Consider the following 19,349-nt stretch of genomic DNA (forward strand, 5'->3'; position numbering starts at 1 on the left):
GAAAACTGAAGGAGCGTTCATCAACCGGTATGGCATGACAAGATACTCGTAATGGCCCGAGGTGGTACTAAAGGCTGTCTTCCATTCATCGCCCTCCCTAATGCGCACCAAGTTGTACGCGCTCCTGAGATCTAATTTAGTGAAAAAACGCGCCCCGTGCAATGACTCCGTCATGGTCGCAATCAGAGGAAGTGGATAACTGTACTTCACCGTGATCTGATTGAGACTACGGTAATCAATGCACGGGCGTAACCCTCCATCCTTTTTCTTCACAAAAAAGAAACTCGAGGACGCAGGGGAAGTGGATGGCCGTATGTATCCTTGTCTCAGAGATTCGTCTATGTAAGTCTCCATAGCTCTCTTCTCCTCCTGAGACAGAGGATACACATGGCTCCGTGGGAGCGCAGCTCCTGCCTGGAGGTCTATCGCACAATCTCCCTGCCTATGGGGAGGCAACTGCGTCGCCCTCGACTTACTGAACACAATAGCCAAATCCTCATACTCAGGGGGAACGTGCAATGCGGGCACCTGGTTTGGACTCTCCACCGAGGTAGCCCCTACGGAAACGCCTAAACATCGACCCACACACTGGGCAGACCACTCCATCAGAGCCCTCTCCTGCCATGAAATAGACGGGTTATGGATACTCAACCAGGGCATGCCCAGCACCACCGGATACGCAGGCGAGTCGATCAGAAATAGCTGGATCATCTCCTTATGACCCCCCTGCGCACACATCCTAAGTGGCGCCGTGACCTCCCTGATCAAGCCCGATCCCAACGGACGGCTATCTAGGGCATGAACGGGGAATGGGACGTCAACAGGAAGAAGGGGAATCCCTAATTCTAAACAAAATTTCCTATCAACAAAATTCCCAGCCGCGCCTGAATCTACCAGCGCCTTATGCTGGGAATGAGGTGCTACCTGTGGAAAACGCACAGGTATACAGAAGTGCGCAACAGAGAGCTCTGGGTGAGTGGGGCGCCTACTCACCTGGAAGGACTCCCCAGTGCGGGGCCTGTCGTCTTCTCCCCTAGGAGGCCATCCCCAGCACCTAGCCGCGGTGTGTCCTCCACGGCCACAGTTGGTGCAGGAGACGGGCCTCCTCGTACTCCGACCCCTCCTCTCTCTAGCGCCAGCGCCCCCAAGCTCCATAGGGCTCGGCTCGGAGGCGCTGGAGGGTGAAATGGACGGACCCCCCTCGGAACGTCCGCGGGTAGCCAGCAGGGTGTCCAGCCTGATGGACATGTCGACTAACTGGTCGAAAGAGAGACTGGTGTCCCTACAGGCCAGCTCCCGACGGACGTCCTCTCGTAGACTACAGCGGTAGTGATCGATGAGGGCCCGCTCATTCCACCCTGCATCCGCCGCTAGAGTACGGAATTCTAACGCGAACTCCTGGGCGCTCCTCCTCCCCTGCCGGAGGCAGAACAGACGCTCCCCCGCCGCTTTCCCCTCCGGTGGATGGTCAAACACCGCCCTGAAGCGGCAGGAGAACTCAGCGTATGTGATGGTGGTAGCGTCTATCCTCCTCCACTCGGCGTTGGCCCATTCCAACGCCTTGCCGGTAAGGCAGGAGATGAGGGCGGACACGCTCTCGTGTCCCGAGGGCGCCGGGTGCACGGTGGCCAGGTATAGCTCCACCTGGAGAAGGAAGCCCTGACACCCGGCAGCGGTCCCATCGTAGGCCCTCGGGAGCGAGAGTCGAATTCCCCTGGGTTCCGGAGCGGGAATGGGCTGACTGGCTGATGGTGATGGCAGGGGAGGTGGAGTTGGGGGTGTCCCTCGGGTCTCCCAGCGTTGAAGTGTGTTAATAACATCCTGCAGGGCGGTCCCGATCCGAAGGATCTGGTCATTCTGCTCCCGGACCCGATCCTCCAAAGTCTCCTGTGCTGCTGCGGCTCCTGCTGATTCCATTCTGAATGGTGTGTGATTCTGTCAGCGGGTGCTGTAGGTGGGTGTGGTGTGGGAATCAGGCGCAGGACGCAGAAGATAAGTCCAAAATACTTTAGTAATGCACACTCAAAACACGATCCAACAGCCCGGAGGCGAGAAAATGCGCACACAGGCGTAAACAAAAGGGCGCACTAAACATGTGCGAAAAATACTCTCCTACACAAAGGAGGCAAGCTACAATAGCACACTGTAAATAGTAGCGCACCAACACGACAGCGAAAACAATCACACACAACACCTGACAAACACAACGAGAACTTATAGGACACTAATGACGCTAAACGACAACAGGTGTACATAATCCAGACAAAACCAAACGAACATAGAAACATACAACGGTGGCAGCTAGTATTCCGGAGACGACGAACGCCGAAGCCTGCCCGAGCAAGGAAGAGAGGCAGCCTCGGCCGAAACCGTGACACACACACACGATAACATACACACTATACACACACGTACACATGGATTTTGTACTGTAGATATGTGGTAGTGGTGGAGTAGGGGCCTGAGGGCACACAGTGTGTTGTGAAATATGTGAATGTATTTTAATGTTTTTAAAATTGTATAAACTGCCTTAATTTAGCTGGACCCCAGGAAGAATAGCTAATGGAGATCCATAATAAATAGAAATACACAATACCCCATAAAGCAAATTTATGAAAATTAATAACAGAAATATCTAATTTACTTAAGTTTTCACAACCTTAAGTCAATACTTTGTAGAACCACCTTTGGCGGTGGTTACATCTGTGACTCTTTCTGGGTAAGTCCGTAAGAGCTTTCCACACCTGGATTGTGCAACATTTGCTCATTATTCTTTTCAAAAATTCTTCAAGCTCTGTCAAATGAGTTGTTGATCGTTGCTAGACAACCATTTTCAGGTCTTCCCATAGATTTTCAAGTAGATTTAAGTCAAAACTGTAACTCGGACACTCAGGAACATTCGCTGTCTTCTTGGTAAGCAACTCCAGTGTAGATTTGGCTTTGTGTTTTAGGTTATTGTCCTGCTGAAAGATGGAAAGCAGACTGAACCAGGTTTTGCCTGTGCTTAGCTCCCTTCTGTTTGTTTTTTATTCTGATAAACTCCCCAGTCCTTAACGATTAAAAGCATACACATAACATGATGCAGCCACCATTATGCTTGAAAATATGGAGAGTGGTACTCAGTGATGTTTTGTATTGGATTTGCCCCAATACACTTTGTATTCAGGACAAAAAGTGAATTGCTTTGCCACATGTTTTGCAATATTACTTTAGTGCCTTGTTGCAAACAGGATGCATGTTTTGGAATATGTTTTATTCTGTACAGGCTTCCTTCTTTTCACTCTGTCAATTAGGTTAGTATTGTAGAGTAACTTTTCTCAGTTTTCTCCTATCACATCCATTAAACTCTGTAACTGTTTTCATGTCACCATTGGCCTCATGGTGAAATCCCTGAGCGGTTTCCTTCCTTTCTGGCAACTGAGTTAGGAAGGATCTTTGTAGTGACTGGGTGTATTGATACACCATCCAAAGTGTAATTAATAACTTCACCATGCTCAAAGGGATAATCAATGTCTTCTTTTTTATGTTTACCCATCTACCAATAGGTGCCCTTCTTTGCAAGCACTGTATGGGTCAGCCTCATTCTTACTCGTGTTTTCTTCAGCAACGTTGTTTCGTAGGCTATTCTTCTCTATGAAATTAATTTGTGAACCTGTCAAAATATTGTAGTTTTGGGTTGTTTATTGTAGAAGCAATAACCGGTAAAGGAAATGTCTGCACATCATTTATTGTGATGAGTGTGATGGAAGGAGTCAGGCGCAGGAGGGTAATCACCGAATACAGAGTTTATTCCGTCTTTACACACAAATGCGCTGGAATAGCGACAAACGAAACAGGCACAGGGGAAACTATCATCCCGGGCAATACACTGTAACGGTAGATCCAACAATACATAGGCATAGGGGAAATATCTACCCTGGCAACAAAATGGTACGAGTAGCTACACTACTCTCACAATTAAACAATCACCCACAAGGACAAGGGGGCAGAGGGAACACTTATACACGGACTAACGAGGGGATAAGAACCAGGTGTGTGTATTGACAAGACAAGACAAATGGAATGATGAATATAGGAGCGGCAGTGGTTAGTAAGCCGGTGACGATGAGCTCCGAAGCCTGCCCGAACAAGGAGGGGAGGCAGCCTCGGAGGAAGTCGTGACATTTATGTTAAATTGTTATCACCAGTCTCATTACTGTCACGGGTGGTTTTGTAACCCATTTGTTCCATATTGTTGATGTGCTGTCAAGTCTCTAGCTCTACATAATGTAGCCTACTTGGTGGTCATGTTTGCAATGTCTCAGAATTCTCAATCTTTTTCGATACCCATGCTTAATTACGCATCACCAACACCTTTTTTGTAGGTTGAACATGCTTTCTTGTGATAGTTTCATCCTTTAATTTTAAATAGTACTCTTTAAAAGGTTGATTTTGGCCAAAATTGGGTTGTTAAGAATCACGGTGGTGTAATAGATGCACAGCATGCGTACGGCTATGTCAATAGTATTTGTGTTGTGGGTATATGAGCATAAAACACAGGATGTCGCTGTTGACCATGAAAATTATTTATAGGAGGAATAATGCTGGACTCCTCCTCTTGTGAATGCTAAAAAAGGAATCGAGTTAAAACCGGTGGTGTTTTTGAGAGGAGATGGAAATTGTCGTTTGTCCAGGATCACTTTGGTTGTACTAACACGGAATAGCAGAGCTTGTATTATGTTAATTTTACCCTTTTAGTATCGTTGTGATAACCGCTTACTTGTACAGCGATGGGCCTGTGTGACCACAGAAGACGTGTTTGGATACAATATATTCTGTTGCTTTGTTCATTGGGATTGTGTTCAGGACAGTTCATGTATTCCGTCTCAGAGGAGGTGGATGAAGGCACATTTGTTGGAAATATCGCCAAAGACCTAAATCTAGGCGTGCGGGAACTAGAATCGAGAGAGATTCAGGTAGTAACCGGATCCAAAAGGAGGTACTTTGATATCGATGTGAAGACTGGTGTTATTTTTGTTAATGAGAGAATTGACCGAGAGGCCCTCTGTCCGAATTCAGTAAAATGCTCCTTAGATGTAGAGGCTATATTGAGTAATCCTGTGCATATTCATCGAATTGAAGTGAACATATTAGACATAAATGACAATGCCCCATCATTTCGAGAGCGCATTCACGTTATCAATATGACTGAATCTGCTTTCCCGGGTGACAGATCTCCTCTACCGTTTGCCAGTGACGCCGATGTGGGTAGTAACTCTTTGAAAACATATAAGATGACTCCAAATGAACATTTTTCTCTGGATGTACAGGGCGCTGGGGAGGAGAGTGTGTCTGCTGAGTTAGTGCTACAGAAAGCTTTAGACCGAGAGAAACAGTCTGTGATAAAGCTGATACTGACTGCTGTTGATGGAGGAAAACCTCCACGCTCCGGTACTTTACAGATAATAATGAACGTTATAGATGTGAATGATAATACTCCAATTTTCAGCAAGCCTTTATATAAAGTGCAAATGACAGAAAATGCTGCATTTGGAACTGTGATTCTCACCTTAAACGCAACAGACATAGATGAAGGGCTGAACGGTGAACTGGAATACTCATTCACTGGAAAAGGCGAAAAAGACATTTATAGTGTCTTTGAAATCAACAAACACACGGGTGAAATTACAGTTAAAGGGGGTTTGGATCACGAAGAAATTCCAGCATTTGAAATCCGTGTACAAGCAAAAGACAAGGGTAATCCACCAAGGAGTGCCCATTCTAAAGTCCTAATTGAAATACTTGACTTGAATGATAATGCGCCCGAGATAATAGTGACATCGCTTCCTGGCGCCGTCAGAGAGGATGCGAAGAAAGGAACAGTTGTGGCGTCAATAACTTTGCTTGACAAAGATGGTGCTAAAAATGGAATGATTAAATCTAATATCATCGGAGACGTTCCGTTTAAATTACAGTCTTCCTATAAGAACTATTATTCTTTAGTGGTAGACGGGCCTCTAGACAGAGAGAGTGTCTCTCTTTATAATGTAACTATTAAAGCCATTGATGAAGGGACCCCACCTCTCTCCAGTACTAGTGTTATTACTGTACACATTTCTGATGTGAATGACAACGCCCCACTCTTTCCAGAGCCCATATTGAACTTACATATAAAGGAGAATAGTCCAGTGGGGATTAGTTTTGGCAGCGTAACAACAAATGACCCTGATATCAATGACAACTCTCAAGTGACGTATACATTATCAGAAAGCAAAATAAACTCACATTTGTCAACATTTCTAAGCTTAAATTCTCTAACTGGCGAGTTTTTCAGCATGCAGTCATTCAACTACGAGCAGATAAAAATATTTCAGTTCCAAATTCAGGCCACCGACTCTGGTGTTCCTCCACTAAGCAGCAACGTCACTGTCAACATTTTTATCCTGGATGAGAATGACAACAGTCCTGTGATTCTCCCGCCCTATTCTGACCACGGTTCCGTTAATTCTGAGAACATTCCCTATTCTGCTGAAGCGGGCTACTTTGTGGCCAAGATCAGGGCTGTAGACGCAGACTCTGGTTATAATGCACTGCTTTCTTATCACATCTCTGAACCAAAGGGGACCAATCTATTCAGAATTGGAACCAGCAACGGAGAAATAAGGACTAAGAGACGCATGAGTGACAATGACTTAAAAACACACCCGTTGGTCATTCTGGTGTCTGATAATGGAGAACCTTCCCTGTCTGCGACTGTGTCTATTGATGTTGTGGTTGTTGAAAGTACAGGTGACATGACGACAACTTTCAGACAACTGCCTGTTAAGGAGGAGAATTTCTCAGATTTAAATCTGTATCTGCTCGTTGCCATTGTGTCAGTATCAGTGATATTTCTACTGAGCCTATTCAGTTTAATAGTTGCAAAATGCCACAAGACAGACGGCAGTTTCAGCAGGTACAGCGCCCCAATGATCACCACACACCCCGACGGGAGCTGGTCTTATTCCAAATCTACTGAGCAGTATGACGTGTGTTTTAGTTCTGACACACTGAAGAGTGACGTAGTAGTTTTCCCCACGCCGTTTCCACCTGCTGATGGGGAGCTGATCAGTATTAATGGAGGGGACACTTTTCAAAGGACAAGAACGCTTCCTAGGAGTGAGAAGGTAAGCTGTTGTTTTCTTTAATGACCCCCTATTCAAAACCATGATTTTAACTTGGTGTTATCGTTGTGTTTTCGTTTCGGATTTCCCTATGTCTTGTTTAGTCCTAACATAAATGATCTTGATGGTAGGCTTAAATTGGCCTTTTAGGTAACGAAATGTGACTTGCCAGTACTAGGAAGTTATATTTATTTAAGTCATTTTCTACTATCTATAATTTAGGATATTTGTTTTCGGATTATTGTAGTTGAAGAAATAACCCTATTATGCGGAGTTACCCCAAGCGTCCGATGAGCACCTTGGACAGCGACTCCGAGCAACAACTGGTTCTGCACGCGCTTATAAGAACTCTTTGGCGAAAAATGTATTGTATGCCTCCGCTTTCATCCCAACAAATGTACAATTAAGTCAACGTATATATATATATATATATATATATATATATATATATATATATATATATATATATATATATATACAATGCATATCATTTTGGCTACTAGTCGTTAAACAGCAGAGGTCTACATTATTTAGTCTTTGAATATTTTTCCACACGGTGTCACTACAGACCATGAATTCTGTATAAAAACCATCCTCTCAGTGGACTCCGCCTCTCACAGAATCTCATGTGACCAGGCTCCGTGAAATGAAATGCTGTAATCTGAGAAGCTATGTTTAGTAATAAGGGGTTTGAAATTGGGTGACTACAGTGTTGCATTGCTACGTGTTTGTGGAGACAATGGCTACTTTTACATTTTACGTCCACTCGCGGATTTATTTGGACTTGTTACTCCTGTGTTTCAGCATGCGAGTATCCTCCGAACAGATTGTGTATTATATTTCCGAGGAAGTAAACCAGGGTACGTTCGTTGGCAATTTGGCTAAGGATTTGAATCTGAATGTACAAGATATGGAGTCACGAATGTTTCAGCTCGTGTCTGCATCAAAGAAGAGGTACTTCGATGTAAATCTGAAAACGGGAGTCTTGTATGTGACCGAGAGAATCGACCGGGAGGAGCTTTGTCCAAATGCTCGTTCATGCTCTTTACACCTAGAGGCCATTGTTAATCATCCTTTGAGCCTGCATCGGGTCGAGATACATGTTGTGGACATCAATGACAATTCGCCCACTTTCCCTGTGAAAGCACAAGTCTTTAATATATCTGAATCGGTGCCTCCTGGTGCTAGGTTCTCGTTGATGAGTGCATTGGATCCTGACGTTGGATCGAATGGGGTAAAAACCTTTATGTTGCACCCAAATGAGCACTTTTCTTTGGATGTACAGAGCGGTGGAGAGCAGAGTGTGTCTGCTGAGTTGGTGCTACAGAAAGCTTTAGACCGAGAGAGACAGGCGGTTATCAAGCTATTAGTGACTGCAACTGATGGGGGAAAACCTGTTCGATCCGGGACATTGGCAATTGTAGTTAATGTGTTGGATAACAATGACAATACACCTGTTTTTAGCAGCCCGCTTTACAAAATACGTGTGAATGAAAATGCAGCTCCGGGAACTAAGATTTTAACACTGAATGCGACTGATTTAGATGAGGGTCCAAATGGTGAGGTGTTGTATCTATTCAGCCTACATGGTCAGGAAAAAAACCTGCATACATTTGCCATCAATCCCATTTCCGGTGACATCACCGTCAAAGGAGTCATAGATTTTGAAGAAAATGCTTTTTATGAAATAAGGGCTGAGGCACAGGATAAGGGACAATCTCCAACCAACACTCATTGTAAAGTGTTGGTTGAAGTAGTTGATGTTAATGACAACGTGCCAGAGATAAGTGTCACGTCATTGTTGCCCAAGATGAGGGAAGATGTTAAAACTGGCACTGTTATAGCACTCGTTACTGTAATAGATAAAGATGGAGGAAACAATGGGAAGGTAAACTGTAGCTTAGTCGGCGAATCCCCTTTCAATCTTCAAACTTCGTATCGTAATTATTACTCTCTCGTTCTCAACGGGGCATTGGATAGAGAGAGTGCCTCACAATACAATGTCACCATCATAGCAACAGATGAAGGGACTCCTCCTCTGTCTAGCACCAGCGTTACCACGGTTTATATTTCTGATGTAAATGATAATGCACCACGTTTCGCAGACAGAACCCTCAATGTGTACGTCAAGGAAAATGCACCCGTTGGAACGCTCATGTACACTGTGTCCGCATATGATCCAGACTCTAATGAAAATGCCCAGGTAAAGTATTCCGACTTGGACAACCACTCAAAGGGAGCTGTAGGTTCTCATTTAGTCAATATTAACTCTTTAAGTGGTGAACTTTACAGCTTGCAATCTTTTAACTACGAGGAGTTGAAAACGTTTGAGTTCCAAGTTCAGGCTACGGACTCTGGTGTTCCTCCACTAAGCAGCAACGTCACTGTCAACGTTTTTATCCTGGATGAGAATGACAACAGTCCTGTGATTCTCCCGCCCTATTCTGACCACGGCTCCGTTAATTCTGAGAACATTCCCTATTCTGCTGAAGCGGGCTACATTGTGGCCAAGATCAGGGCTGTAGACGCCGACTCTGGTTATAATGCGCTGCTTTCTTATCACATCTCTGAACCAAAGGGGACCAATCTATTCAGAATTGGAACCAGCAACGGAGAAATAAGGACTAAGAGACGCATGAGTGACAATGACTTAAAAACTCACCCGTTGGTCATTCTGGTGTCTGATAATGGAGAACCTTCCCTGTCTGCGACTGTGTCTATTGATGTTGTGGTTGTTGAAAGTACAGGTGACATGCAGACAACTTTCAGACAACTGCCTGTAAAGGAGGAGAGTTTCTCAGATTTAAATCTGTATCTGCTCGTCGCAATTGTGTCAGTATCAGTGATATTTCTACTGAGCCTCATCATATTAATAGTTGTAAAATGCCACAAGACAGACGGCAGTTTCAGCAGGTACTGCGCCCCAATGATCACCACACATCCTGACGGGAGCTGGTCTTACTCCAAATCTACTCAGCAGTATGACGTGTGTTTTAGCTCTGACACGCTGAAGAGTGACGTAGTAGTTTTCCCCACGCAGTTTCCACCTGCTGATGGGGAGCTGGTCAGCATTAATGGAGGGGACACCTTTCAAAGGACACGAACTCTGCCAAATAGTGAGAAGGTGAGCATTTTTCACTATTCACAAAAGAACTGGGTCTGTTAGAATGAGGGTCTGTTTTATTCATTCACTGCATATGGATTTGGCTTTTATAAAAATGTTGTTGGATGATTATTGACAGTGACATTGAGTACGGTTACATGCACACAATAATACGATTATTGTGGATAGTCAGATTAATATAATGTTCCATTAAAACGTTTACATGCATTGCAAGAATAAATATTTCCCTAATAATCTTCTTTACAATCAGGCTTCCTGATGACACTGATAAATGCAGAAAATCGCCAATCAAAATAAACGTTCTACCACATCGACCATGTTATTTCTGGGAAGCATATTTGATTCTGAGTTCGGACATATAATGTTTTTATGTGAAAACTGCTTCTAAGACTCATACATTCAGTTGTTCCAAACTCACTTTACTCGCGATAAAGAGGGAGGCTCGCTCGGATGGTGCAAGCACATGCACAGATCAAATACACAGCTGGAACGCCGATAAAGGTGTTTACTTGTCCTGGCGAATGCTTACTTCGATTTTGACCTTACGCTGATTAAGATAATCAGAGTAAGGTGTTTACATGACTATTGCACAATTTGCCTATCGCCATAATCAGTTTAATATCGAATTATTAGTGTGCATGTAAACGTAGGCCTATTCATTGTCTTAAATTGTGAAGTCAGATTTCACATAACAGCTACTGCTCCTTCATCATACGTGGCGTTAGTACTGTAGAACAGGGTTGTCAAACTCATTCCATGGAGGGCCATGTGTCTGCGGGTTTTCCTTTTTTCCTTTCAAATAAGACCTAGACAACCAGGTGAGGGGAGTTCTCCAAATCAAATCAAATCAAATGTATTTATGAAGCCCTTTTTACATTAGCAGATGTCACAAAGTGCTTATAAAGAAACCCAGCCTAAAACCCCAAACAGCAAGCAATACAGATGTAGACGCACGGTGGCTAGGAAATTACTGACCTTACTAATTACTGACCTTAAGTCATCAATCAAGTACAAGGGAGGAGCGAAAACCTGCCGACACATTTGCAATTAATCGCAACCGGTTTTGTGTCAAAACTATCGTTAGAGTTGAAAATGCAATGGACACATATTGAACTTTAGATTTTTATTAGGTACATGAAAACTTAAGCGAAAAAGTACATTTTGTTAGCACTACATCATCAAGCACTGATTTGTATTAGTCCATTTGGTGGAAACACACCACTAGTGGGAAAATGCTATATTTTCTTTATGTGTATTCTATAGTATTCACATGAAAATCTGTCACCAATTGGATGGAAACCTAGCTATAGCCTCACTTTCCCATTGATCTCCAGTGAGCTCTTATGTGTGTCAATAGCTAGGTTTCCATCCAATTGGCAACAGATTTTCATGCGAATATTCTAAAATCTGCATGAAAACAATATGCACATTTTCCTACCAGAGATGTTTCCATCAAATGGACTTGTTGCCGATAAAACGCTGTGCATGATGAAGATGTGGACATAAAATAACTGCTGCGCTTAACGGCCCATGTACAATATAAAAAAAAAAAAGTTAAATGGTTTTGTCAAAAAAATGTTTTGCGTAATATAGCGATTGTGCCCACACTGGTATTGGCATGTGCGCCTAAAGGCGGAAGAGTTCGTGTATATACTATGACGACATTTTGTGATGTTTTTGTTCGTTTTGGACTTCAGTGAAGGATTTTTCGACTGTTCGGAACACAAAACATTTTCTGGAGGCAAGCCAAAGTCAGTAGCCGAAGTCTACGCCCCTTCGTCGATGATTGGTCAACAGTAGGGATACCTCAATAAAGTATTTGTTGTCATTCAACGAGAGACGAGTCGTTCTATATCGTGGAGCTCCGCCCCATAGGGGAGCTCTGCTCCTAGTGGTTTACCCTCTGCCCTAAGGCAGCAACAGCCTGAGACAAAATTATTTACACACCTACAGCCAATAGGAGTACAGGTGTCCCTATAAGAGGGGATGCCTCCCCTCAATCAGCCTCCCTTTTTCTTCAGCGATTGGATGACTAGACTGAAGAGCCAAGAAGAGACGAAGCACAAGACTCAGGACGAAAACGCCGTTGATATTCCAGTCATCAACGTCGTCTAAATGAGCACACCGGGAGATTTTCCACCCCCAAAAGCTCTTTTCAGAGCTCAGTGCAGATGCACTTCCATGGCGGCCGGTGACCACCACGACCTATGTTTCATGTGTTTGGGATCCCAGCATGCCAAGGAAGGCGTCTGCAGTCCCCCGAATTGCGCCTCCTGCGCCCTCCTTTCTTTAAAGGAGAGGAAGCAGCGTTGGGCGTTTTTCAGGGAGGACATCCCCCTTGAGGATGTGCTGTCGATACTAGCCTCTGCTTCAGAGGCGTCGTCCGACGGCGCAGACTCGGGGGAAGATAGGGACTTTGAGGAGGGGTCTGGCATTCCAATGGAACAGTCGGACCCCATCCCTCATACTTTCAAGCCCCCCTTTCCTTTGGAGAGCGAGAGGGCTTGTAGTCCCTATAGCGAAGGGGATACGAGCTCTGAGAGATCAGAAGCTCTCTCTTTCGCTGCAGCCTCTCTGAGATCGGATTTTCCGGGTCTCATTGAGAGAGCTGCTCAACGGCTGGTAATAAGGCTGCCCCCTCTTCCCTCCGCACCGGAGGTTGATATGATGGAGGGCGGTCCTCATTCCAGGCCAAGGAAGGCGGCAGAGCCAGTGGCTCCTGCCATGCCTTCTTTGGCTAGGTACGTTGAGGGCTCGTGGGAGGCACCTTTAGCGACGCGTTCGCCTGTAAAAGCGTATCTCCCATTCACGAGAGTGGAAGGAAGGTTTCAGGGTCAGGGAATCCCCAGGTTAGAGAGCGCCATGGCGGCGTATCTCGTACCGGGTTCGAGCCCTTGGCCCTCTTCCAAGAAGGCCACGTTGCCATCCCAGAAGGACCGACTCACAGCGTCGCTGTTAGAGAAGTCTTTTGGGTTGGGAGCCCAAGCTGTAGCAGCAGCTAACAACATTGCCCTCTTGGCGGACTCTCTGTCCCGTTTAACCACGGGCAAGACAGAGCTGGCACCGGAGGAGGTGGAGGAGGCATCCAGAATTTCTGGCGCCATACTCCACCTGACACAGGCGTCCGCAGTCTGCGCGGGGAGGTCCATGGCCACTTCGGTGGTCGGGGAACGACACCTCTGGTTGTCCTTGACATCCATGAAAGAGGCAGACAGGACGTCTCTCTTGAACGCCCCCCTCTCTGACGACGGCCTCTTTGGGGTCGCAGTCAAAGAGGCGACCGAGCGTTTCTCCAAGATAGAGGAGGAGAAGAAGCAGCTGGCCAAGCACCTGCCGTTGGCAGGACGACTCGGCCCCCCTCCATCCCAAAGGCCATCTACCTCCGCCCCTCTAAGTAGACCGGGGTCTACGGCGAGGCGGCGTAATCGGCCTCATCCGGCGGCCACGAGCAGCAAGGGAACGGGCCCTGCCCTACCAGCAGCTACGGTAGCCCCACTACAGCCGGCGAGGGAGGTGACGAGGACGCCGACCTGGCCCTCCAAGGGAGGCAAGAGGAGGCGTACGTGACGGGACGCGAGGGAGAGGATGGAGGACGCATCGATGGTGTCGAACGTGCCCACTGTTCCCCCCCACCCTTCGGTTGAAGGGATGGGTGTTGATGTAAATGCCTTTGTTGATGTATTTAATAAAGAGTTGGCTCCACCTGACTTTGTCAAAAAAGAGCCTCTTTTCCATAATACGTCCGAGAGCGTTCAAATCTCACCCTCTCTTCCTTACCATTCTAAGAGCCGTTCAGCCGAGTGCGTTGCTGAACAGGCACTTAGAGTAGGTATCCGTAAGACCTCAATCAGGTCGTCACATCACACTTCACGTATAAGAAGTGCTTTACATAGAAGGCAGCAGTCCCGGTCAGATTCTGACATGAGGACGCAGCCGCTATTTGGGGATGGCGCACTAGCACAGACTAAGGTCTCCGCTAGTACGAGCCAGACCCATGCTGCGTTCACGGAGGGCCCGATTACCGCGGTCACGAAGGTGTCCAGAGTATCGGCGCCCCCAGGCATTGTAACACAGCAGCTATCTGGGGACGGCGCATTATCGCAGACCAAGGTCTCGGTTAATGCGATTCAGACCCATGCTACGTTCACGGAGGGCAGGATTACTAGGGTTATGGGTATAACCAAAGTATCAGCTCCCCTGACAGAACGAGCCAGTACTCACCACACTCAGCGTGAATCAACCCACCAGGGGTGCAGAGTTGAACACACACAGAAGGTGAAAGTTAAGAAGGTATCAAGGCGCCGCCTTGTTTTACCTCATAGAGACCTCATACTACAGACTTCTAGGAGTACTGTAGTGAAGGGCTCTGATAGCGAATTGCAGTCACCTAAGATGACGCAATCGCTTGCTGGGGATGGTGCCCTGCCGCAGGCTGTGACCTCGGTCAGCGCAATTCAGACCCGCGATGCGTTCAAGGAGGGCAGGAATACGACGGTTACGGGTTTAACCGACGTCCCTGCTCCTCTTTCTTTCTCAGAACGCATTGATGGTTCCTCTCCCTTTCACGGGAGGCCCACCTTGGGCTGTTCCACCACTTCAATGTTGGGGAACAGTGGCGGTAAGGGCCATACAGGAATACAGGTCCTTCCTACTGGATGCACCACAGCTTCGTGCTCAGCCACTTTCTCTGCATTGCTGGCAGTGGCGAAGAAGCTGCACCCTCTCACGCTGGCTAGAACAGACGTTGCAGAAGGGTTATGCTCTACAATTACACCGGACCCCACCCCCGTTCAGGAGAGTGGTGGAGACGGTGATGAAAACGCCAGACAAAGTGGCCGCTCTGATGTCAGAGATTACGGAACTTTTGGCGAAGGAGGCGGTGACAGTAGTTCCCCGGGAGCAAAGGAACAAAGGGCTATATTCGCCTTATTTCCTAGTGCCCAAAAAGACGGGGGGAGTGAGGCCGATTTTGGACTTACGCATTCTCAAAGAGAGCATAACCAAACGGCCCTTCCGAATGCTAACGACAAAACGTCTGCTGGAATGTGTCCAGAGAGGGGACTTTTGTACGAGCATAGACCTAAAGGACGCGTAATTTCATGTGCCGGTTCAGCCGCGTCACAGGAAGTTTCTGCGGTTCGCCTTTCAAGGGGTGGCGTACGAATACACGAGGATGCCATTTGGGTACGCCCTGGCACCTCGCACATTTTCCAAGTGTGTGGAGGCGGCATTGGAACCGTTGCGTCGTCAGGGAATACGGCTACTAGCCTACCTGGACGACCTACTGGTTCTCGCCCCGTCAGCAGAGCTGGCGATCACTCACACAACACAGACAGTGATGCATCTCACAAGTCTGGGGTTTGCTGTGAATTTGAAAAAGAGCGCGCCCTGGCCCACTCATCAGATTGTCTACCTGGGGATACAGCTAGACACTGTGAGGATGAGGGCTCGAATTTCAGACCCCCGAAGGGTAGCCTTGTTGCTAGCACCGAGGAAGTGTCGTCCGAATCACACGGTGACGGCGCTGTCAATCATGTCACTTTTGGGTCTCATGTCGTCAGCCCACTCTGTGGTTCCGCTGGGACTCCTGCATATGCGCAGGATGCAGCGATGGTTCGCCCAACTAAGACTAGACCCATTCCGTCAACGTCATCGGTTGGTGGTGGTTCCACTCTCGCTCAGGGCAGATCTGAACTATTGGTTGGTGGTGGTTCCCGATAGGAAAGGTGTCCTCTCACATCCCTGTATTCACGGATGCGTCCCTGACGGGATGGGGAGGGACATGTCAGACCCAAGCGATAGGAGGTGTGTGGCCTCAATCAGGTCGTCATATCAACCTCTTGGAGTTGGAAACGGTTCGACTGGTTCTGACCCACTTCGCGTCTACCCTTCGGGGTCAGACAACCGGACCACAGTAGCTCACATAAATCGCCAGGGAGGAGTCAGGTCTCCTGCTCTCCATCGGGCGGCAGAGGAATTGTGGCTGTGGGCTCACGAGTACCTTCGCTCATTGAGAGCAGCACACATTCCGGGCTACTTGAACGTAGGAGCAGACCTCATGTCAAGAGGGGGTCCTCGAGACGACGAGTGGTGTCTGCATCCGGACATTGTTCTCCAGATTTGGGAACAATTCGGGAGAGCTGAGGTGGACCTATTCGCGTCACGTGTGAACGCGCAATGTCCTCTGTGGTTCTCTCTGAGGGAACAGGACGAACCGCCACTGGGAAGGGACACCTTTGCGCACCAACCGTGGCCGAGAGTTCTCCTGTATGCATTCCCTCCGCTGTCCTGCATTCTCCCACTGCTAGCCAGGGTGAGGTCAGGGGGGCTGTCAGTGATACTGATAGCGCCCAATCGCCCGGGGGCTCCTTGGTTTGCGGAGATGAGTCAGATGTTGATTGCGCCACCTTGGCCAATTCCACATCGACGGGACGCGTTGTCTCAGGCGGGAGGCACGATAGGGAAATTGCCCATAATCGGCCAACCACTGAAGGCCTGGCTGCTGAGAGGGACAGGCTAGAGCGCCGTGGGTTATCTGATGCAGTGATCAGGACCATACAGGGTTCACGTGCCAGTTCCACTTCTAAGATGTATGCCAGTAGATGGAACGTGTTTTCACGATGGTGTGTCACACAAGGTGTAGACCCCATGAGCTGTCAGGTGGAGAGTATTCTCTCTTTTCTACAGCTCATGTTTGATAAGCAAAAATCGCCTGCCACTATTAGGGTGTTTGCAGCAGCGATTTCAGCTTGTCATGAGGGGTTTGGCAGAGACAATGTCTTTAGCCACCCTCTAGTGAAACGCTTCCTATTAGGAACGCGGCGACTTAGGCCAACACCTAGAGTCACGCTTCCTCAGTGGGATTTGGCTTTGGTACTCAAAGCGCTATGTAAGTCGCCGTTCGAGCCATTGAATCAAATACCCCTCAAGATGCTGTCTATTAAGACAGCACTGTTGCTCGCTTTGACTACAGCTAAGCGGGTTAGTGATTTGTTTGCTCTTTCGACGAGACCTGACTGCCTGGCCATCAATGGTGACCTGAGCAGAGCAGTGTTACATCCTAACCCGGCGTTTGTGCCGAAGGTTATTAAGAGTTCATATAGGTCACAGACCGTGGAGCTGTGGGCTTTTTCTCCTCCTCCTCATAGAGAGAGGAGTGAGGAAAAGCTCCATCGCCTGTGCCCGGTACGCGCTTTGGCGTGTTACGTCGAGCGCACAGCAGCGATTAGGTCATCGCCTCAGTTGTTTGTGTGTCACGGTGCGGCTGCACTAGGTAGACCACTTTCAAAACAGCGGTTGTCTCACTGGCTTTGTGAAGGCATTGAGACAGCTTATGAGGCAGCAGGGCGGCAATTGCCTCAGGGTATCAGAGCTCACTCCACTCGTGGAGTAGCGGCTTCTACTGCCCTTTTCAGAGGAACAGGGGTAGAGGATATCTGTAGAGCAGCATCCTGGTCGACGCCGTCTCCATTTATCCGTTTCTATCTCTTAGATATGTCTTCTAACTCTCTGGCTCGATCTGTACTCAGCGTGGCTGAAGGGAGATCTTGAGCAAGATAGAGAGGAGAAGCAGGACTGTGGACACAGGTTTCCATCAGGTCCGCTTTGGTTAGGAAGACGTGTTTTTGATAGATGTGTTTTCTAACTCTTTGGATCGGTCTGTACTCAGCATAGCTGAAGGGAGATCTTGAGCTAGGAAGAGAGGGAAAAGCAGGACTATGGACAAGGTTTCCATCAGGTCCGCTTTGGATAAGAAAACATATTTTGTGGCATGAATCCTGACTGACAGGTTCAGTACAGTAGAGGCATGCGTTGATTGACAGAATGTGAGGTCATCTATCTGCTTGTTCAGTTTAGTATGACTCATGTTTTGTTCCTGCCCACTAATCTCTGGGATTCCATTGAGTGAGTGAGGCGGTCTACCGCGTTTACAATGTAGAGTGACACTTGGTGTCATTCCATTAGTGGTTGGTAGTGTTTTCACAGGATATTGAGGCACATCTATCTGCTAGTACAGATTAGTATGGCTTCTATTCTGGTGATCTGCCCACTAGTCATTGGCATTGCCATTGGACTAGGTGGGGCGGGTCTTTAACCGATGACGCGGTATATTGTGACGCCCGTAGGGGTTTTTAGTTGCAGTACTGCGGGACTCGGTTGCAGCCATTGCTAGGCCTGACCTTCTCGTTTCGATGGGAATTGTTAGGCTCGGCAGGGAGTACATTTTGGAGCGCTACGCTCCGCCTTAAACCACTAGGAGCAGAGCTCCCCTATGGGGCGGAGCTCCACGATATAGAACGATTAGTTACCTGAGTGTAACTCCAGTTCTATGAGTGGAGCGGAGCCCCATAGGACTTAAGGCCCTGCCGACCCTCTCTAGTCTCGCTGAAGAAAAATATCTCGGGAGGCTGATTGAGGGGAGGCATCCCCTCTTATAGGGACACCTGTACTCCTATTGGCTGTAGGTGTGTGCATAATTTTGTCTCAGGCTGTTGCTGCCTTAGGGCAGAGGGTAAACCACTAGGAGCAGAGCTCCCCTATGGGGCTCCGCTCCACTCATAGAACTGGAGTTACACTCCGGTAACTAATCGTTTTCATGCACCAAACATCTTAGTTAGATGTAAAATTGCGCGACTAAGATCTCCTCTGCAAAATTAATGACATATTTATTGAGTTATCTTACATTCATTCGGACTATTTTGGCTACCGTCTTAAAATGGACAAACAGTACTATTGCTGCTTTTTTCTCGTTTTTCAAGCAAAGGTCTTTTAAGGGACTACCGAATGCGAGCACTCTCGCCAGCCGAATTTAAGCATGCTGACCTTCAGCCAACAGCTCGCAGATACAGTGGGGGTATAGCATACATGATAAGATTATTATGGACAAAAGAGCGAGATAATTTTTATTTGTCAAATGGAAGCCAAGAATCGATCATCATGTCACCAGAATAAAATCCTCGATATTTATTGGAAAGGAGCATCACTTTCACCACCATGTGAAGTTCATCATAATGTATTTCATCTGTAGCCTAACAAACTGCATGCTTTCCCGGGTTGTAGTGGGAGGACCACACAGACTTTTT

The 19,349-nt window shown here is 47.2% G+C and overlaps 1 protein-coding gene across 1 annotated transcript in view; it reads left to right on the forward strand.

The window, feature by feature from the left end:
• Window positions 1-4,647: 4,647 nt before the first annotated feature.
• LOC311136010 (protocadherin alpha-C2-like) overlaps window positions 4,648-19,349 on the forward strand; it is a gene marked incomplete at its 5' end in the record, with an annotated part of 51,576 nt that continues 36,874 nt past the window's right edge. Inside the window, one exon of the mRNA XM_084170070.1 lies at window positions 4,648-7,145. Coding sequence (XP_084026196.1) covers window positions 4,770-7,145 — 2,376 coding nt within the window. The remainder of the gene's footprint in view (window positions 7,146-19,349) is intronic.

The sequence above is a fragment of the Coregonus lavaretus genome (assembly GCF_964263955.1).
Source record: "Coregonus lavaretus genome assembly, chromosome: 10".
NCBI lineage: Eukaryota > Metazoa > Chordata > Actinopteri > Salmoniformes > Salmonidae > Coregonus > Coregonus lavaretus.